At 33.9% G+C, this 23,066-nt stretch overlaps 1 protein-coding gene and 2 pseudogenes across 1 annotated transcript in view; all 3 read left to right on the top strand.

The window, feature by feature from the left end:
* The window catches only part of LOC145260524 (DNA repair protein XRCC3-like), a 313,200-nt gene that overhangs the window by 219,241 nt on the left and 70,893 nt on the right, over nt 1-23,066 (top strand). The window contains exon 3 of the mRNA XM_080118716.1: nt 9,991-10,080. Within this exon, the coding sequence (XP_079974842.1) occupies nt 9,991-10,080 (90 nt within the window). The remainder of the gene's footprint in view (nt 1-9,990; nt 10,081-23,066) is intronic.
* On the top strand, nt 6,462-6,580 carry LOC145260782 (5S ribosomal RNA; annotated as a pseudogene).
* On the top strand, nt 10,754-10,870 carry LOC145260761 (5S ribosomal RNA; annotated as a pseudogene).

Raw genomic sequence — 23,066 nt, 5'->3', positions numbered from 1 at the left:
ATGCATCAAACTATTTCTTTGAGAAACAGCGTGAATAGGGTTCTGAATCAGAACACCGCGTTCGGTAAGGATTACCATGACAGACAGGTGGCATCTGATCATCATCAAACTACTCTCTGACAACCAGCAAAGAATAACGGGAAAGATCGTGGGTAGAAGAAGCAGAGGACAGTCTGAACATCTGGGCAACAGGAAAAATGCTGAGCAATAATGAATTCATGAATGCCTTGAGGGAGAGAGCTAAATGAAGAGCCGTAGCCTCAATGCCTGCACCAGGCAGGACACCTCTTGAATGAATGAATAGCTATGTATTAATATGGACTAAATTGAAATTAAAAAGTCAAGCATTCATTCTTTTGAACACTTGATTTCATGTTTCTTAATTTTTTAGATGAGGATCGCTAATATTTGGATTGTTTGGACTACTGTTTTCATCTTGGTTGTTATTCTCACAATGTTTCATTGATACGAAAATGGAAACAACTCTATGATCTTTCTGCTTCATAAACACACCACACATTTTGAATTCTAGCAATTATAGTTTGCCGAAAAAGACAAAAAAAACATTCTTTCTACCCTTCACCAATAAGAGGCATGAAGAAGGTCAGAGGTTGCCTTAGAGGAAATATTGTGAGAATAACACCCAAGATGAGAATAGTAGTCTGAACAATACAAATAATGCATACTTGATTTCTTATGTTCTTAAGTGACCTCATCTATCTGTCTCAGGAACAGCCTCTACCAAACTCCTCTGTAAATTGTGGCTCTATAGACTTGAAACTTGATATATAGAGAGAATTAAGACCTATGGAATAAATTCAATTTGGTTTTAAGCCAATAAAAATAGCTGTAAGGGAGCAAAATTGACAAAAAAATTGGTGCTTGGCAGGCGTAAGTCGACTTAATTTAATCGTGGATTAAATAAAGAGTTCCATTCAAAATTCTGTGCAGATTCCTGAGTTTGACAGAAAGATTTCCAAGTTTGACAAGATACAACTGAATAGTTTGAATAATCCAAATAATACAAATTACTTTCTTTTATTTGTAACATTGACATTTACACTTACAGTTAGTTAAAAATTCAATAAACATACTTATATGGGATTCTGGAACGTGAGCACACGTTTCTTGGGTTCATCATTTTCCTGAGCAATACTAGTAAAAGAGGCCCACTAGTAAAATATATAATTCATTGAATAAATGCTGAAAATTTAATAAAAATTGGATTAGTCTCTGCTCATTGTAATTTACTTTTTGATTTGTCCCACAAAAGGGGTATATTTTTGATGTAGGTAAGTGGTCTTGGCTACTGTATTCCAGTAATAATCTAGTAAGTCACCTTACTGAATGGGTGTTCATGGTCGGAGCTGGTAATATCCTTAAGCATGAGGCTTTTTGGCATCTCTCTCAAGCTGCTCTATCAGTCGGAATTTATGACTTAACCAACCAACCATATTCATGTGTGGAGGAACCTGGATGTACTCGTATGCATCACATCTCATTTATTTTGATAAATTTTGTGTGTAAAGAAAATTTTTCTTTTATTTTTTATGTGATTAATTTTCATTTACCATAAGATAGCATTACATTTGTATGGATTTTTGTTTGAAGCTTACACTGTTAGTAATCCAAAAATAAAATTAGTTTATGGAAATGTGGATAAGCAAGGTAACATGCTATTAGAGATAAGGGCACAGACAAATTATTAAAACTGGACTAAAATATTTTAGTTAATTCACTTGATCATATTCCTTTGGTAAAATGAACTATAAAAGCAGAGGTGGAAAAGTCATAGTTAGAATGGAGGGATAGATGAATTTTAAAAAGACGTCTTGTTTGCCATTTTGAAAACAATCTTTAAAAAAAAAATGAAGATGACTCGATAATTCACACTTACGAGATTTATGTTGTAATGCCTGCAATTCTCATTACTCTCTTAAAAATGATTTTCTTTATAAAAATAAAACTACTTGATCTATTTATGTAATTTTTTGGAATCACAGTCGTTGTAGTATCATGGGTTAGACCTCTATACCACTATTGTTTAGCAAGTCTAAGAAATTGTCTTCAGATAGGCTGTCGTATAGTCTCCTTCCAGTTGGGTGACTGGACAGTGTAGAATCAAGTGGTCTGTATCCTGGGTGGGGAGGGACTTCCTTGCACTTTGAGAAGATTGCAGAGTCTATTTGTCTCCACCTGTGTTTGTTTACTGCAGTTCTGCAGTAACTTGTTCTGATCCAGTTTGCGGCTACCCACTGCTTCCTACTATTTGTAGCAAAACCTTGGGGGTGCAAAGTTGGATCAACAATGACGCCCCCTCCTTTAGGAGTATTGTTCCTCCATTTCTCCTTTCATGTCTCAGCTGGGTTGAATTTTTGTTATTTTTGAGTCATAGAAGGAAACTTCAGGTATCTGAGACATCTTTTAAAATTTCAAAATTTTGTTTCATAATAGGTATTTACATTATACAGACTTTTTTTTATTTTATTTTTTTTTAATACAGGGTGTCCCAATAAAATGTATACACTCTTTAAATTATCTCAACTTGCTACATGACTATGCTTTGCTACATTCCCAAGAGATGTTTAGGAATAAAGACTGACAGCAGGATGGAGCAATTCCCCACTATCATCATAACGTAAGAGCATATCTTGATAGACCCCTGCGAAACAGATAGTTAGGACGAAGGGGAAGTATCGAGTACTGTTTACGCTCATCGGATTTGACCCCCCCCCCCGGATTTTTCTCTTTTGGGGGTGGGGGTGCATGTAAAACACAGGGTTCACACCACAAAACGAGCTACAATGAATGAGTTGAAAGCAACCATTGAAAGATGTGCCAACGTACGAATTGAACTGATTAGGAACATTTTTTATTCAATCAGTGAGCGTTGTAAGCTGTTCATGGACCACTTTGAACACTTTCAATAATTAGCTGGTTTCTATATTTGTTCACAGTATTTTGATATATGAAACTTTTTTTTCTTATAATAAACTAGCCTGGGTGCCTGGTGTTGCCGGGGTGTTTGGAGGTGTGTGTTGAGCAAAAGAAAAAAGTGGTAGAAGGCAGGCAGGCTCGAACCCATACCGCGTGACGTCTTTGCCGTTGCGTCCATCGCCAAACCGAAAGTGATGAAGGTTTAAATTAAGGCTAGTCCATCAAAAAGACAGGATGACTTTCGAAAATATCTGCAAAAAAAGCAATCCCTCCTTGTAGAAAAGTGCCCAGTTGAGGGTGAAGGAATTAATGTTTTTAGTCAATTTTTCGATATCTGTCGTCTGAAGAGTCAGCTTTAAAACAAGTACTGATCTTGTGAAAATCCGTCGCCTCAGTCGAAAGTTTTAGGCATACATACATACATACATACATTTAAACAGACAGGTGAGATAGATGAGATTTTTATTATAGATGTTGGTTTTATGGTCATTTAAAGAGTGTATATAGTTTATTGGGACACCCTGTATAGGTGGATTTCTGAACAAGAACCCTAAATTTCCCCTTTTTTAAATGATTATTTCTTTTGAAAGTTATATTTTTTCTTTTCAAAATTATCTCTGTAGTCCCTGTAGATTTTTTTTTTTTTTTAATTATTTTTGCTCACCCACTACGTCTCTCCTCGATAGCTAATATGTGTATCAGTATGGAAAATAAGTCATAAATAACCTTCATCAGTCCTTCGCTCAAGTTATTTATATCTTCCAAGTACTTTTTCCTTATCTGTTTGCGATGCCTCTTAACCAAATTTATTTCCTTTTTTTATTTATTTAATTATATACATTAATCTTCAAATGACACCATCATTCCAACTGTCTTTCCTGTTTCTTTAGTAACAATCTCATGGTATATAGAATTTTGTATCGTTTTTTCCCCCTCTCTTTTATGTATAGCAATAGTTTATTGGATTACTAGACTTTGGAATTCCCTCCCTGTTTCTTACTTCTTTCATTGAACTAACCTACAGAAGTTTAAATATAATGTGAACAGACATCTCGCTGTTCCACTCCCCCACAGTCCCCTGTTAGACATAATCCCAAATCGTAGCCCCTTAGATCCAAGTGACAATATGTTTTGTTTAGTATGAAAAAGAATAAGCACACACATATACATCTTATTTTTATTATGCACTAGAATTAATTTTACCTGTCCTGCGACGAGTAAAACACTTTTATGCCCCTTTACGAAGATTAAAATCACAAGATAATGCTTCTAAACCTTAGGTCTAGAATCCTTAATCCAATCTTGATCAAAATCCATTAAATGATTTTTATTTTAGAAAATTTCACGAATTTAAGGCATAAACTTAAGTCTTAAGAAGAAATTGAAATTCATTAAATCTTACTTCATTGGTGTCTAATAACTAGGGCTAGGACAACAGCATATTCTTTTCATTGTTTTGATTCTCGAGTGTGTATTCGTTAATATCTTATATGTTTTTATATAGAGTGATGTGGTTCTCGATTGATCAACTCTCTAACTGTGTTGGGTATATACTCGAAAGTCAAAACAATGAAAAGAATATTCTATTATCATAGCCCTACTAATAACTATGAATGAAATTTAATGCAAATCTGAAATATATGAATTTTCATATGGGAGGAGAGTACTCCTCATATTTTGTTCCATAAAACCCTTGAAACTACTCTAAATAAATTAAAATTTAAAGTATTTATTAATTGATGTATAATACTGATGATTAAAATTTCAAAGAAATCGAAGCATTCAAATTTTAACAAAGGGCTTCCGCCCTACCTCCATTTACCTCATTTTCAAAACTAAATATATCCCACACTGTGACTCTTTTATGCCTGGTAGCTGTGTTTCAAAATTCATAAGATAAAAATGTTTATAAATTTATGCATGAATCCTGTACATACAAGTATATAAATATATACACATATCTAACTTGATACATAATTAGAGATATTAACTCTGCAACTAACAACTCTGAGTTAGCACTTGAGTTTGGTGTTATATGATATATTCTTACAAATTGTAGGATATTGTTAGCAGATTTATTTCTGTCCAACTTTTTTAATGCTTGGTTGATAGTGCTGTGGTCTCCGCCTAACGGATAACAATAAACTTTTCTATCTTACTATAAAGACCTGGAGAATGTATCTCTTGCGGTTATGCACAAGTTATACATGTTTAGCAATCAGGCTGACGTATAACCTCTATCTTTATTTGTTCAATATATTTTGTTTCCATTAAATACCAACTTGTATCTTTCCTCTGGACCCTTACCGGTTCACAACACTGATGATGAGGAATATTAAGGAACTCAAACTTATGTCACCCACAAAACATAGGTGATGGGGGATTTATAAGGAACTTTTATTCAAGAACGCCACAACATGGGCAATAAGGATTATTAAGGAACCTCTATTCGAGAACTTAAACATGGAGAAACAATAGCAAGGGTATGCAACAACCTCATTCTTTATCAGTGAACTGAAAAAAACAAAAACAAAGTTGAATTTTTTTTTTTTTTTTTTTAGCAAAGTGAATTTCTTTCTTTTCTATCAAAGAAGTTGGTGATTTCATTTTATTCTGGCACCGTGTTAGCTTTAACAAGAAAGCAATACCTTTTTTTTTTTCTCAGAAGAAAAAAACATGTAGAAAAAAAGTAGATTTGTGTCTTCGGAACCCTTACTGGTTCATAACAGGTAGTGACTATAATATCTTTCTGCCTGTCCATTAACGAATACGGTGTGAAAGTAATGTGTACAGTTAAAAAAAAACTTTACAAAAGTCTTTGAAACTTTTACCATAAATTGTGTGCTGTTTTCTGACACAATCGTATCCATGATAGTCTTGCAAAGAGTTCATGCAAAACTTTAATTGTGCATAGGATTTTTACATTTTATCAACTCTGGCCATTTCCAGATTAAATCTGGACAGTATAGGCAAATGTGTGTTACACGATATTTCAGTGGTATGGCCAAGTTTAAAAAATGGATGAGAGTTCTTGGATTAGTAGATGTAGAACAGTTGAAGTAGCAAGTTCAGTTCATAACAGAAGGTGAAGGAAAACATGAGAGTGATAAGAATGGACTTGAGGCAACATTCACTCAGGATGTGTTGATCCAGCTCCTCCTGTAGAACACACAACCTCCTGAATGATCATTAACCATACACAATGAGCTAGTCCTGGGATCAGCGGCAAACACTGTAGCTATGTTTGATGTCGGTTTTGATGGTGTGTAACTGTCTTCAGTTGGCCTCCTGGATGTCTTCACTAAACTTGAAGTGGTTCTGGAGCTATTACTTCATGGATGAACTCTCCTGGATTGTAGTGTGCAACATAGCCGAACCAGTGATATCTTTTTTTTAAAGGAGATGGGTTGCATCGTGTCCAGATGTAGATATTGAAGACGAAATAATATGAATAATAACAAACCTACAGAATTCGACACAGGCAATATAGGTCAAACCTATATTTATAATGCATGTCAGAAAGAATATACGGCATAATCACATTGACACACCGGTTCCCATCAGATCACCGAAGTTAAGCAACGTTGAGCCTGGTCATTACTAAGATGGGTGACCAGTTTGGGAAGTCCAGGTGCTGTATGTAGGAGGACGTCGACACCTCTCTGCAAAAAGTTGCAAAAACCTAATGTCGTCATCTCCCCTAACAGGGATATACATGCGACTGGGGACCGCTTGTGAATTTCATACTCCCATGAAACTTCCTCCTTCTGAGGAAGCCGGTTAAACCCTGAATAGGGTTGGTGCTGACTGCTGACTGCATATGTTAGAAAAAGGGGATAACTAAAGATTGTGCTAGAAATTAGTAAGTTTGAAAGTGTTTCTAAAATTTGTTGAAAGCATTTAATTGCTTCACTGCAGAGTACAACATAGCCGTCTTCAAATTCTTGCCATAAACCGTCCCCCATAAGTAATGAAATTTTATTCATTCTATCATTTTCAATCTGCTCATAATGATCTTCATCATTTAACTGATAATCCATCCATCATAGTAATCCTCAAGTGGCTTTTGACCTTGATAAGTGGTGACTTCTTAGTAAAAAAGAAAAAGGGAAAAAGCAGGCATCACGTTCTCTCTAAGTTTGAATATCACTCTAATCTTTGTGCACCGTTTAAGACTCGCAAGAAAAAATTTCAGGAAATTTTATCCTTAATTCTTCTTTTTTTTTTTTTTTAATTTTCCTCGTTATCTTTTTCTGTATCAATTTACCATTATATAAAAAAAAACTTTGTGTGTATGAGAGAGAGAGAGAGAGAGAGAGAGAGAGAGCTCTCTATGGACTCAAAAACGACTGGGCTGATTTTTTTAATATTTCACACAAAGGTACTTGAAATGTCTGGGAGTGTTATTACGCAGATTTGTATCGGACTGTATCCAATAAGTATTGAAAATCGGTAAAAAAAAAAAAATCCGATTAAAGGATATCCGATTTTGACCAAAGTTAATCCTTTTATACAGCCTAACATCACAAGTGTATTTGAGAAGTTTTATCACCACACCGGAAGAAAAGTTCAGCTTATAAAATCAATTGTAAAGACGGGTGTGAGTTCAAAATGAGCGTTTCTTTTTTAAAGCATAAGTGAACCATAATACTTGACTTTTGCATGTCTAACTTTAATTCAAGTGATTATGTAAAAATAATTTCATCAACAGTTGATTCTTTGATAAGACAAAGGCACATTCTAAATGAATGCTTCTGTTTAGAGCACAATTGAACCATGATACTTGACTTTCGCATTTGAAACTTTAAGTGAAACCATTATTTACAGATAATTTTATAAAGTCAGCAGTAGATGCTCTACAGTGCAATGTAGATTATAATGTATTGTGGACAAAATCACTGTGGGGATACATGTCAAGCTTCCTTCTGGTACACTGTGAGGGGGGTCCCTAACTAGAGTAGGCAATCAATTGATTTGATGAAAAAATGTGCGATTTCACTGATTTCAATGACAATAAAAGTATGAGAAGGTGGAATTTTTGTTCATCCTAATTCAATCCCAAACAGTTTGAATTAAAACTTTGCCTTGGTATATCACCCGTTTCTCAGAACGATTCTATTTGCATTAAATGAAATCCTTGTAAAAATTCACATTAGCTAACTTAATCACTACTGACGTAGGGCCCGTAATATGTAACATATTGTCACAAACAATTTTTGTCATCAGTAAGGTTGATCCCACAATTTTTTTCCAAGTGTGTCCATTTATCAACATTGGAACTTTAAATTTTCAAAATTTTATCATTTTTTTTTTGTTTTCTTTATATTTTCCGAAAGTCACCATATATCAAGGCCCGATGATCACTCGAGGATAAGGGTTAATGTGTGTGGGTAGTTTGTGATACACCGTTGATAAGTAGAAGTGGAAATTTGGGAGAATTTGATTATTAAGAGGACGGCTCAGCAAGAACTTGTTTATATTGTACTTGAAAGTGACAATGTGATAGTCAGCTGAGAAATATCCCCACGGTATTGTGTTCCACAAATAGTTCAAGGAAAGAAACTTTGCTCATTGAATTTTCGTTTAGTTTTAGCACAAATATAGAATAGGAGAAATTGTTGGCAGTGGTTAGATGAAAGTTTGTTATGAATGTTTTCTTAGAGACAACTATAGATTGAAGCTCAATTGAGTACCTGCCATGAAAATGATGATAGAGCAGAGATAGACTAAGCGATTAATGGGAATTTGTAGGCATTACAACATAAATTTCACAAGTTTAAATTATGTTCAGTTATCTCCTTTTGTTTTTGTTTTTTTGTATAAATTGTTTTAAAACATATCGGACAAGACAGCCATTGTTCAGTTAACTCTGCTTTTCATTTTTGGCTATTTTTTATTAGTGCCAAAAGGATAAAATATAATGAAATGGATGGATTGTGAATAGAATAATGAATAAGAGGATTGGAAATGATAAATGTAATGCACAAAATTTGGAGGGGAAAAAATTGTGGTAATAAGACCAATTCTTAGTGCTATTGTCTTGCAAGGATCGGCCAATAATTGGAGCTCAGTCAAGCACCTTCCATGGAAAGAATAATACAATAATAAAAGATTATTAATGTCGCTGCTGTAAAAAAACGGAAGAGATCGTCCACCACTAGATTATCACAATGCGTATGCTTAGGTATATTATTTTTCCCCCAATTAAATCATTCTTTTCTTCTAAATGACCTCCATGAATTTGTCCACTTGAAGTATAAAAACTTTATCAAAATGACTGGATTTGACATGAAATAATCCGAAAAAGGTTGATATGCTGTAAACCAAACTAAACCAAACCAGGAAAGGGTTGTCATCTAGATTCCAAGTAATAGAGATCTTTAAACCTTGCATGTCTCTTCTGGTAATCTGTCCAGAAACAACTCTACTTAAAGAATGAATGCAAGAGTTAAATAGTTTTAAATCTATGTTCAAAGATTGAATTGCTAGTCTCCTATTATTCTATATGTAAACTTTCAGTGAGTGGCTTAAAACTTCACCACCAGCTTCATGCAATGAGTGAGCAAGAGAAGCCCCACAATACATGTCATTCCATTTATTATCTATTCTCTTGGTTGGTTTTTAATCTATAAAAAATTGTCTTTGGAGAAACTTTACACAATTTTTACTTTTCTCTTCCTGGTGCTATTAGATCAGACTGTCTAAAGATACTGACTTTCTGGCATAAAATGCATAAAATATTAATGCTGTTGTTTTTTTTTTGTCTTTCCCTTTGCTAAATGTAATCATGTTCTGTAAAGTCAAAAACAACAATTTTTTTTTTATACAAAAAAAAAAAATCAAACAAAAAATATGATGAATAAATATTTGAAGATATAAAGAATTTAAAACATAAAAACATTTTTTTCCAAAATTACTGAATTAGGCATGAAAAAAAAATTGATATACTGTGAAGCAAAACAACCAAACACTTTTCTTCTCTGCCTTTAAATTTTTAAGATAGCTTTCTTTAAAATATTTAAAAAAATCTTCTTTTTTTTTTTTAATTTTCAGCATTGCAATTGTGTAAAAACGATATTCCGCCATCACTGTTCATAAGGAAACTGACCACTGGCTGCAGATTGCTTGACAAGGCTTTGAAAGGTAAATGCAATTATACAAATTTGGAGTTACTTTGAAAAGAAGAAATTAAAGAAAAGCACAAAAAGCATGAGTTATTTTCTCTTGTGACCACTACTATTTGGATAACATTTCTTGGGTTTTTCCCAGAATTCCCTCTATATTTAAAAAACAAAAATTAAAAATATTTGATGTACGTACCTGTAACGAAACGAAAATATCATATTAAAAAAAATTACGTAAATTGATCAAATAGTTTTATTTTTTTTTTTATATAAAAAAATTTTTTTAAGCAATTAATGGGAATTTGTAGGCATTACGACATAAATTTCACAAGTTGAATTATGTTCAGTTATCTCCTTTTGTTTTGTTTTTTGTTTTTTTATAAACTGTTTTAAAAAATATCGGACAAGACAACCATTGTATAGTTACTCATAAAATTTGATTTCCTTATTTAAAAATAAATGATCTTATAGCCATTTGGAAAGCAGCCCTGTGGTATTATGTTCCACAGACGAGCAGCTCTAGTAAAGAAGTTTTGCTTGTATAATTTTCGTTTAGCTTTAGATACAGTTAGAAAATAAGGGAAATTGTTAGTCATAGCTAGGCGGGTGTTTGCCGTAAATCTTTTTACAGGGGTGGGGAGCTTAGATCGAAGCTCAATTAAGTACCTACCATGAAAATAATGATAGAGCTGATGTATGGCACAATCACGTTGACACACCGGTTCTCAACAGATCACCGAAGTTAAGCAACATTGAGCCTGGCCAGTACCAGATGGGTGACCATTTGGGAAGGCTAGGCGCTGTATGTACCTTCTGGAAAGGAGGTTGGGCGTGGGGCCAGCACCCTCAAAAAAAAACAACAACAAAAAAAAAAACAACAACAAAAAAAAGAACTCCTTGCTACAAAAACATCTCCAAAAAGTTGTAGATGGCCTATGCTCCTCCAGGGGTCCAAGGGCTATGGATGGATGGATGGAGAGATATATGCTACGTTTCTTCTGTGAAAAAGAGGTAGCAGGGTTGAGAAGAGGACTTTTTCCACTAGATTTTGAAGCCAGCTTTGTGCCCTGTCCAAGCAGGAAAAGTGCTTTAAGCAACCCCCTTAAGATCATTTTAAACCAGTAGAAAATAACCCAGATTTTTTACTGAAAAATCTAGATCGCTCAGTTTTCTGTGTTCACGTTAGATATTGTGAAGGTAATGTTAAACCTTGCTAGTACTACGGGAAGAAACCACAACACATGATTGTTAGGGTTTGACAGGATGCTTAATAAAGCGACTCAAGGATGCAGGTCGCCTCTTTCTGAAACTGCTCATATCCTCATATAGAATATAGACTTTGTTACTAAAGAGTTTCACAACCCTTGAGGATAGAGAAGGGTTAAAGTCCCGGTATTGATTAATATATAAACAAGATCCAATAGGATATAATTTAGCTAATTGAGAATGCTACGAAATGAAACACGTGAAAAGTCACTAGACGTCAATTTGCTGAATCCAGGGTTGAAAATTACTTTGGGAATATATTAAAAACTGATATGACATCACACGGCTTAATGAGAGAAGGTGATAGAAAACAGCAGTACGTTTTGAAGCATGCATGGGTTGATAAGATATAATTAATTAGTTTGTTTTTGCATGTTTGACACAAAATGGCATATACAACATTTGTGGTCATGTATAACATCATACAAAATTTCTTGAAATGCTATTCAGCTAATTTTGAGAAAATCAAGACTAGTGAACAATTTTTTTTTGCATTGTGGACCAAAAAGGGGCAATAAATAGGAAGTAATTTAAAGTTTATTACACAAAAATCAAATTATAAAAAAAACAAAAAAAAACTATTGTGAAGTGTAAGATTAACCTGGTTAGTGTTTAGTCAAATTTATTCTAATCTTGTTCTTAAAAGAGAACTTATAAATACAGTAAAACCACGGGATACACTGGCTCTAGGATACAGTTTTTATCAAATTATGTTGTGGAATACAATGTTTTTCCTGCTCCTGGTTGCGGTATTTACCCACCTTACGGTGTTATTTATAATGTTATATGATTATGTACATGTTTATTATATACCGTACTGTACTTTGTTACTAATTTTTAACGCCGTATCCCGGGGTTCTACTATATATATATATATATATATATATATACACACACACACACACACACACACACACACACACTCTTATGCTAATTAGACATAATGGATAGCCAGTATCAGTACATCTGCCCCTATTAAATAGTATACTTCCTCTCAAAGTTTAATTTTCTAAATTACTTACCTCTCTCTCTCTCTCTTTATTTTTGTTCATTAACACTCTCCATATTTTTTTTCTTTTTTGTTTTATTCTTCATCTCATTTTCCCTCTTTATTCTATTTGTCCATATTTTCTTTATTTTTGAATAATTAAATTCAATTTTCGTTAGTTTTATTAATAAATATACATTTTTGAATGTCCTTCTTGATATCCAAAATATTCACTATTATTTCTTTGCTGTAATTAATTTTAATCTAAAGTTTTTTTGTTGTTTCTCTGACCAGATGAATTCAATATTATATATTTTTTTTAATTTTTAAATGGTTCAGTCAGGTTCATATATTTTGAGTAAATATGCCTGTAGAAACTTACTAATCTCACAAAAGATTGAAGTTTCTTTTTTATTTGTAGGTTTAGATATTTTTAGTATTTTTTCTATTGTAATAGGACATTTTGTGCTTCCCCGTTCAACAACAAATGTTGACCCCAGTGTTATTTCCATAGTCTTGTTTTCTCTTCTTGCTGTGTCGTCATCTCTCACAATGGAATGGGGCTCATATGTGTTCACAAGTATAAAAAAATAAAATAAAACAAAACACAAAAACACAAACTCTGACACATTCTGCAAATGTCAGTTGCTCTCTGGATGTGTGTGTGTATGACACCATCGACCCTCTACAAGCTAAGGTCCACATTTACATTCTGTCAAGGCTATGTTCATCAGTTGATGTCAGCTCAACTCAATCTTCTAAAGCCCTCTCTATCTGGTTCAAGCCATGACCTGCCTTCCTTCGTAGCTGAAGATTGTCTGCAAATGTTCCCAAAACTGCCAGTAAACAAACTCTAAACATGTTTGGTCTTTTCTCCGCCATACCTTGATTAACAATCCTATTTCAGCTTCCTTTTGTGTTCTTTGATGAACCACTTTGTCTCCATTGTTCTTCTGATAAATTTTTTACTCAATTTTTGTTATATTTTTCCTCTTTTTTTTTTCTATGTCGATAGTATCACACTATTAATGTTTGGTCTGGTGATATACCCTTTTGAAATAGATTAACAGTTGAAAGGTTATTCAATCTCAAATAACCCTTGTCTTCGAGATCTTGGAGCTTGGAGTCATGACTTATTAAAAAATTTATTAAATAAATAAATTTTTAAGAGTCATTGATAAAGTCAGCTAAGCTGATGTGTCGGCCACAACAATTAATTGTTATTAGTCCTCGAATAATAAACTGTTAACTACACAAATTAAGAATTGGGCTTCAAAATTTTGTCCCATTTCACCATATATTAAACTCAAATGTGGTCAAGCCTAACACCCTACCTGAGTGAGAGCTCATCCTTCAAACTCTCTGGCTTATTGCTCACAGGCAACATGGACTGGAACAAATACATTGAGGACATTGCCAAGATTGCTGTAAAGGTGGGTTTCCTCTACTGTGCTAGAAAACTGCTCACACCTGACAGTATCCTGTATCTCTACATAGCCACAATTTTTCTATGCATAGAGTATTGTTGCCACATTTTAACTGGTGCATCTACCACTAGTCTCTCCCTCTTAGACAGGATCCAAAAATAGTCTTCACCCTAATAGGTTCCACACGATCGACCAACATATGTTGTATTCATGTGCTTGTTTTACAAGTACTTTAATTAAATATGCTCTGATGAACTCCTTGCACATATGTACCCTCAACAAACCTGTCTAGCAGCAAAATCTCATCCCTTCACTGTACAGGTCCTTATGTGCTGAAAAGCCTTCTGTTCTAATATCTTCTTCCTTCGGACTGCTAAACTTTGGAATTCCCTCCCTGTTTTCTTGCTTCCCTGGCTGTATTAACATGCATAGATTTAAACGTAATGTGAACATACATAATCTCCTGTAGACATGGTCCCACATATCAGCCCCTTATGTTCAAGTGGCAATATGCTTTGTTTGGGGGTGAACAAGTGTAAAAAAAAACAAAAAAATGACCGGAGGTGGGGGCATAACATAATTTGGGTTTTTGAATGCCAGGTGTTGATTCACATACTCTATCTGGACTATTTTATCTGCACCTCCACCCATCAATAAGTGGAAAGAGAGAGAGAGAGAGAGAGAGAGAGAGAGAGCTGCCCCCCCACCACCACCCACTCATCTATGCTTATAGGTGTCCAGCCAATGAAAGAAGGCATTTCTTATTCTTGTACTCCTCTTTACAACCTCTTTCTTGCAAAAGAGACATTGAAATTCTATCTCTGCTCTATCGCTATTTTATGGCTAGAGCTCGACTGAGCTTCAATCTATGGTACCAGATGCAAAACATTCCCATCAAACATTCGTTTAGCTACAATCACAATCAACAATTTCCCCTACCCTCATTTTGTGCCTAAAAGTAAATGTAAATTCCATGAACAACGTTTCTTTTCTAGGACTACCCACCTGTGGAACTCCATTCCATGAGGTTGCTTTCCAGATGACAATAACATGGTCGTTTTCAAGTTCAATATAGACAAGTTCTTGTACAGACGTCCTCTTAAATAATCAAATTCTATTCAGTTCCCACAGTATTGATCTCCTGACACCCATTAACTCTTATCCTAGGGCCTTGATAAGCAATAACCTCTGTGTAAAAATAAATAAAAACTGAAAGATGCCATAAAACAAAACAACCAAATGAAACGCTATGAATAAATATTTAAATATAAAAAAAAATTCGAGGCATAAAAACTTTTACCAAAATGTACAGATTTGGCATTAAATAACCCAAAAAGAGTTGATATGCCATAAAACAAAACAACCAAACCAAATTTTACTTTAGAATCCAGAATCTAAAGTCCAGATAATTTTCAGTCACACATAAATCTCGAAGATGAAAATATGAACTGTTTATTTTGATGCTGACATTGTGGCATCACAAACAGATACTTGAATGACTGATGCAAACATGTTGTGAATTTCACTTTTCTACAAAATAACGGTAATCATGTTGTTTCCCAACCCATATAATTTTTTATCGGAAATACGAGATGCAGTAGCTCAAAAATTGTAATTTTAAAAGATTATGACATGCTGAATGTATTTGAATTAAAATCAATTTAGTAATATGTATGAAATAGGCAATAAACAAACAAAAATAAATTTAAAAAATTCAAAAACCAAATACTTAAATCAGCAAATTAACCAACATCCTGGCATAGATCCAATATGGCCGGCGATCAGTATAAAAATGAAAACGGGGAAGAGGTCAAACAAAAAGAAATAATATTTTTTTAGTGAGTTATACAAAAAAAAACTGTTTTTCAGCAATCCTTTATTAGGTTACATGAAATAAAGTTTTATGTAAATTACATACACATGAAAAAAGCATTTGACACGAACCGCAACTCAATATAAGAGTACATTGTGTGTGTATATGCAATTGGCCGGGTTATTTATTACAGTGTCATTGAAGTAAGTCCAGTTGATCTCATTTGAAAATTATCACATTAATTCTCTTTAATCCAAGATCTAATTTCTGCTCTTCTCATCAGCATAATTGCGGTGTCTGTTTTACAAGTACTTCAATGGAATGTGCTCTGATGAACTCATAGCACTTGTGCCCCCTTGACATACATCCTCCTAAATAACCCGACAAGCAGCAAAATCCCACCCCTTCACTGTTAAGCTCACTGGATGCTTAATTCCCCACAGCCTCCTGTTAAACACCACTCCAAATAGTAGCCCCTTATGTTGCGAGTGGCAATGTGCCCTGGGGTGTAAAAAAAAAAGTAAAAAGTGTAAAAAAAAAAAGAAAAAAGGTTTCCATAGCAATACACTTCATAGTCTCAATCTATCTATACTCCTATAAATTCGTTTTTCTTTTGTGTGTATTGATATTCATATTAAAAACCCTCTTTCCTATTTATTGTATTTATTTGCTTCCCCACCAAAGCAAATTAGGCACAAGGTTGTTTTTAATGTGGGGTAAAAACCAGCTCCCCTAAAAGTAGGCAAAAAGGGGGCACTCTGGTTACCAAAAATAATAATTGTCCCAGTATAGAGGGTTTCCCCTCCATTGACTGGTACAAATTATCTTAATGCAGCATCTGCAGAACAGATACTACACTTTGATCCTGGCCCGAAGGCCAAGAACAATAGGGTGTTTATTTGCTCCCCCACCGAGCAAATTAGGCACAAGGCCGATTTTTAATGTGAGGAGTGAAGGGGAAATGGGGACCAACTCCCCGGGGAGTAGGGGAGCTGGATAGTGACAATTGGTATGAAGGGTTGCCCCTACATTGACCAAGGTCTTATATGGGGGGGGGGTTGGCCCCACATATGGTCTTTGCTTGCAGTATCTGCCGGAACAGATACTACACTTTGATGTATTTATTTGCTCCCCCACTGAGCAAATTAGACACAAGGCCGATTTTTAAAGCGAGGAGATATTACACACTTTGATCTTGGCCCGAAGACCAAGAACAACCCCAAAGGCCAAGAACAACAGAAAAAAGGCAAGCCTATTTTCTATTTATTTAAAAAGAAAATACAATTTTCTTATACATGGGTTGTGAATTGCATTTACTAGCAAAAGATCTAGCTAATTTGCATATTCTTTTAAACATTCATTTTAATTAATTTCCTATTAGTTGCTTCGATTTTCTAATGGGATAATCATCTTTAGTGAACTATTACGTGTGATTATATTCATGCAGATATTCTACATGATTTATACTTGCATAATATTTGCGTGAAAAGTTTATAGTAAACACAAAATTGTTTCCATATATATTTATGTATAACTACTTAATTTACTCACATAAAATTAATATACGAGAGTATAAATTTATGCGTAAACTTTAAGTATTTACTTCAAAAGTGCTCAATACGTAGGTAGAGCTAGTTAGTAATTTATAAAATATATATGGCGATTAAGCTACACTGAATATTCCGTGTGGATGAAACGCGGAATATTCAATGTAGCTTAATCATCATATATATTTTATAAATTACTATATTTATGTATACATATACATTTTTGTTTTACAAAGTTTGCCTACCAAACTCCTAGAGTTTTTGGTGTACAGACATGAAACTTCATATATAAGGTATTTGAATCCATGCAAAACTTTATATTTGGGTTCTAGCCCGGAAAAATCGGTGCAAAAGTGTGAAAATGATAAAAAATAAAATTTGCCAGGTGAAGGTTGAACGCCGGCAATACGAATGCATAACGTAGTAGCTATTGGTTCATGTTTTAATTTTTAGCCTTGCAGCAAACATGTTTTCATAGCCCAGTCATTGACGGCAGAGGCGAAATAAATCGTGAGCTGAACGTTTTGGTTTTGATTCTCAGTGGTGGCGCATGAGTCTTTTTTTTTTAATACTTTTTGAATCATTACTATATATTGCATCCAATCTATATATCTATAAAAATGAAAATGTCTGTCTGTCTTTTCTCCGTGGTAGTTAAGAAAGGCATTACTTTACATATTCACACTTTTTAATATATACATATGCACATAACCTTATGAACAGCACATATAGAGCCCGAGCAAAGCCGGATGGAACTGCTAGTATATCTATAAAAGTGAAATTGTCTGCGTGTGTACATTTACCTACCAAACTACTCTGTCAATTTTCGGTCTACTGACGCGAGATTTGACATAAGGGATATTGAGATTTGGGGAAAATCTTTTTAATCAGTTTTCGGCCAGAAATTTGGTTGTCAAGTGGTCAAAGTTCAACGATTTGACCTTTCATAACTCTACCAAACTCCTCTGCCAAATTTGGGTCTAAACACTTGAAATTTTAAATGTAGTTTATTTGGACATGGGTCAAACTTTTTCATTTGATTTGAGACCTAAACAATGAATGTTAAGAGGTTAAAATTGGGGTCAAAGTTAAAAAAAAAAATTGACCTTTGCGATCTCTACCAAATTACTCAGCCAATTTCTGGTCTAAACATTTAAAATTTTACATAAAGGGTATTCAGAGATAGGTCAAGCTTTTTAATCGGTTTGGGTCGAAAATTTGAGTTGTCAAGGGGTCAAAATTCAAAAGATTTGACCATTGCCGTCTCTAGCAAACTACTCAGCCAATTTTGTGTCTAAACATTTGAAATTTTACATAACGGGTAGGTAACTTGGACATGGGTCAGACTTTTTATTTTGATTTAAGACCAAAACAATTAATGTTAAGGGGTCAAAATTGGGGTAAAAGTTAAAAAAAAAAAAAAATTACCTCTGTGGCCTCTACCAAATTACTCAAACATTTTCTGGTCTAAACATTTGAAATTTTACATAAAGTGTATTCACACATAGAGAAAGTTATGAATAGTAGATAGGGCTCAAGCAAAGTCGGGCTGAACTGCCAATTTTCTATAAATTTGAATGTCTGTGTTTTTGTGTGTGTTCCTTATAAAAAGAAAGGTTAGACAATCTATATATATAAAAGTGAAAATGTGTGTGTGTATGTTCACTTTTTGTGTATGTCTGCAAAAGGCTTTTTTCGTCGGCCTTCTCGCTCAGCTCACTCCTTGAAACTTTTTATATTGCATCTAAATCATAATATCTATGACTTAAGAACGGGGGTCGCATGTGTATTTAATTTGCCTGACTTTTACCAGCTCGCCGCGTCTTCGATAAGCGGGAGAAACAGTAACTGGTAGTGCAAAACTAGGTTAAAAATCATGCCACTTCCTCGCACCTATATATTTTACTTTATAAACCTTAATTTAACACACGTATCAATTCCTCTTCCCTTGTGGCCGAGATGGTTAGGTGTTTGGCTTTTTTTCCCTTTCGTTTCCACTTTCGCGGCAAGGCTTCGGGGTTCAATCCTACCTTCCTACTAAAACTTTTTTTTTCTTTTACACACCTCCAAACACCCGGGCAACGCCAGGTATCCCCCGCTAGTCTAACATAAATCTAAAAGTGTATTCATATGTAAAATTTTCCAAGGAATATAGTGAAAGTGGTCTCCAAATCTATTCCTGAAGAAACTATTGGGATTGCACCTCTCTTATTGTATTTTGATGAAATTTAAATTTTATGCATAAAATTCTCTTGAGTAAACAATGGAAGTAGCTCTGATTCTTCATGTTCGTCTGTGTGTGCTGAATCTCTATGCACCCCTTTTCACAGGAATCTCTATCTGATAATATTTAAATTTATGTGTAGTTCAGAGACATTGCCAAAATTTTAGTTTCTTTCGACTATATTAGGAAGCAAAACGGTGATGGGGAGGATACAGTAAAAAAAAAAGTAATATCATCTCTTCTAGACTGCATAGAATGTTATATGAAAATCACCCCTTCTCAGGTGCATGCTATCATAAAAATCTAGACACCTCATAAGCATGTGGACCTGATCTCACCCCAGCTGTGCTATTAAAAAAATGCTCCGCCAAGGTTGCTCCAATTATCCACAAACTTTAAAATAAATGCCTGCCTTAACGAATCTTGCTTTCCTGACTGCTGGAAAACTGTTTCTGTGGTACCAGTTTTCAAGAATTCTGGTGAAAGAACTGACCCATTAAATTATCGTCCCATTAGCCTCCTCCCACTTTTCGCCAAAATATGAGACCATAATTAATCGAGCTCTAGTCCATCACCTTACAGATGCTAAACTTCTGACCGATCAACAATATGGATTTAGGCAAGCCCGTTTCACAGCAGATATCCTAACTGTAATCTTTGAACATATATACCATTCACTGAACAAAGCAGGGGTGGGTAGAGCGGTAGCCCTCAGTATATCTCAGCCTTTTGACAGGATATGACATGATGGTCTTCTCAGGAAAATCAGATCATACGGTATCACTGGAAGAATACATAACATAATTAAATCTTTCTTAAGTAAGAGAAGAATCTAGGTTGTCCTCGATGGTTGTACATCTAAACAATATGATATAAATGCAGGAGTGCGTCAGGGGTCTATACTTGGACCTTTATTATTCCTAATATTCATAAATGATCTCCCTGATAAAATTGTTTCTGAGGTGGGTATATTTGCTGATGACACCATGCTCTATAACAGGCATGAGGGGAAAACAAATGAACACATAAGAAAATGGCAGAAACACTATAGAAAGACCTCCGATCTGTAGTGGAATAGGAACAAAAATGGATAGTCACATTGAATGCTGCCAAGACTAAACTTGTTTCCTTCAATAGTTACAAGAAACATTTTCTACCACCAATAGCAATGGCCAAAAACATATTACCTGAAAGTACTGCTTTTAAACTCCTTAACCTAACGTTCACAGGGAACATAAGTTTGAACAGATATATTGAGAGCATTGCTAAGGCCGCTGTGAAGAAGGTAAGTTCTCTCTACCATGCTAGGAAGCTACTTACGCCTGAAAGTATCCTGTACTTCTATAAGGCCACCATTCGCCCATGTATGGAGTATTGTTGTCACATCTGGGCTGGTGCATCTGCTACTAGTCTCTCACTCCTGGATAGGGTTCAAAAGAGTCGCCAATCTGATAGGTCCTGAATTGTCATTTAAGCTTCACTCTCTGTCCCATCGAACTGTTGCATCCTTCTACCTGTTCTAAAAGTATCTTAATGGTGAATGCTCTGACGAACTGCAAGCACTTGTACTCCTTCGATGTAAATACCTCCGACAAATCCGATAAGCAGCTAACTCCCACCCCTACACAGTAGAGATCCCTAGGTGTAAGAAAGCCTTCTACTACAATAGTTTCTTCCCCAGAACTGGTAGGCTTTGGAACTCCCTTCCGGGATTCTGCTTTCCCAACTGTACTGACATGCAGAAGTTCAAGTGCAATGTGAACAGACATTTTGCTGCTCATCTCTCTTCATAATGTCCCTGCAACTTATATCCCCAAGAGTAGCCCCCTACTTCAAAGTGACACTGTGCCTTGTTTGGGGTGAAAATTAAATAAAAAAAAATTATGTTTATAGGTGTCATGAACAGAATGATAAAGGATGTAGTAGTGTCGCTTCTGTTAATTTCCTGATAAATTATTAGTGTTGGGATAATGAATCAAAATCATGAATAAAAAAAATCAGAATTTTGAGAGGAAATCAGACTCGATATTGGAATCAGAAAAATTTGACCCTAATTTCTGATTCCAAAAACCATTCTTTTAATGTTTTTTTGTTGTTGTTTAAAATTAATTTTATATTACTAACACTTATGATTACATTATAAGTATTTATTGATTTAAAAAAAATAATCTACTTTGTGACATTTAATATAGTTTCTGTTCTGCTAGATCTACAGCTGATGTGTTAACTGTAATATCATACAGGATTAGTGAATCTCTTGATGGGGGGGGGGGGGCTTCATATCTAGGGCAATTTCTCCTGACATATCATAGAGTGTGACAGAATATGGCATAAAGATCTACTTCACAAGATTTCCAGCTACAGAATAGCTGGAAATGTCTTCTTAATTATTAAATCCCTTCTCTCTGATAGGCTAATAAGAGTTGTGGTTGATGGACAGAAATCAGCAGTGGTCGTACCTGATATTATTGGGGGTGCTGCTGCTTCAAAAATTTTACGTATTGTTTTGATATCGTGTAAAAGAAATTCGAATATATAAATAAATATTTAATCAAATAATAAACAAACATTCAAATATATAACACAGACAAATAATCAATCAGAAATGGATAATACGCAAAAACTTTTATTAAAAATATTTTTTAAATTGTGTACACTTTACAGAATAATAAAAATAATATATACATTTATTCCTTTTAAACTTTTCAGATTAAATAAAAGTTTGCGTTTTTTTTTGTTTTTTATTTTTGTATTTTTTTTAAAACAAACGAAAAACATTTTTAAGAATACATTTTATTTACAATTTTTTAATAACTTATTTTTTTTTTATAAAAACAAAAAAAGAAAAACTTTGAAATTTAGGAGTGTACTATTTGAAAATAGTGTTTTATTTAATAACAGTTTTATTTCCAAAATTTATTTTTAAAAATATATTTATAACAAAACGTATTTGTGAATAAAATGCAAAATAAAAAAAGTTTACATTTTTATATAGTGAGTAAACAAACAAAAATATTTAAAGAAACAAAATTTTATTTACAAATCTTTTAACAACTTGCTTTTTATATAACAAGAACAAACAAACTTAGCTATTTACTGACCTTCACATGTCGGTAAAGATCGACATAAAGTGGAGATTTATTATAAGAAAATAGGGTGTCATATATAAGCATTATAAAACATCGAATTTTAATGTAGCGTTCTCCCCAAAGAAAACAAAAAAAATTAAATTGTCTCAGTCCAGAAGGATTTCTAATTACTTTTTTTTTTTTAATGCATATTATCTGCCCCATCTACTAACAAATTCAATGTAAAGTTTAAAAATGCATAATTATAAAAACTGTTTCTTTACTTACAAACACATTTTAATGTAAAAAAGCCTTGTGTAAAAAACCCATTTTTCAAAGTGTAAAACTTTTAACATTGTCCTCGTTGGAGGCAAATAAATGCTAATTTTTTTTTTATATCTAAAACATTTTAACTTGTAAGTTAAAAAATTTAACTTGTAAGTTAAAAAGATTTCTAACTAAAATGTATTTTCAACATAAAATGTTTCTTTGCTTGTTTGCTTCTAGGAAAAAATGTAAACAGTTTTTTTATTTTTATTTTGTAAAGTTTAATTGTTGCAAAATAAATAGCATTTAAAAGTACTTAAAACAAGCAAACAAAAAGGCAGGTAGATGGAAAAGTAACTTTTATTTTTATTGTAAGATTTATTGTATATTTGATTTTTACCCCAA

This window comes from Euprymna scolopes, chromosome 36 (genome assembly GCF_053919585.1).
Source record: "Euprymna scolopes isolate OS-2025 chromosome 36, ASM5391958v1, whole genome shotgun sequence".
Taxonomy (NCBI): Eukaryota; Metazoa; Mollusca; class Cephalopoda; order Sepiida; family Sepiolidae; genus Euprymna; species Euprymna scolopes.
The sequence above is the reverse complement of the archived record's forward strand: the minus strand, read 5'-3'. Positions and strand labels throughout refer to the sequence as shown.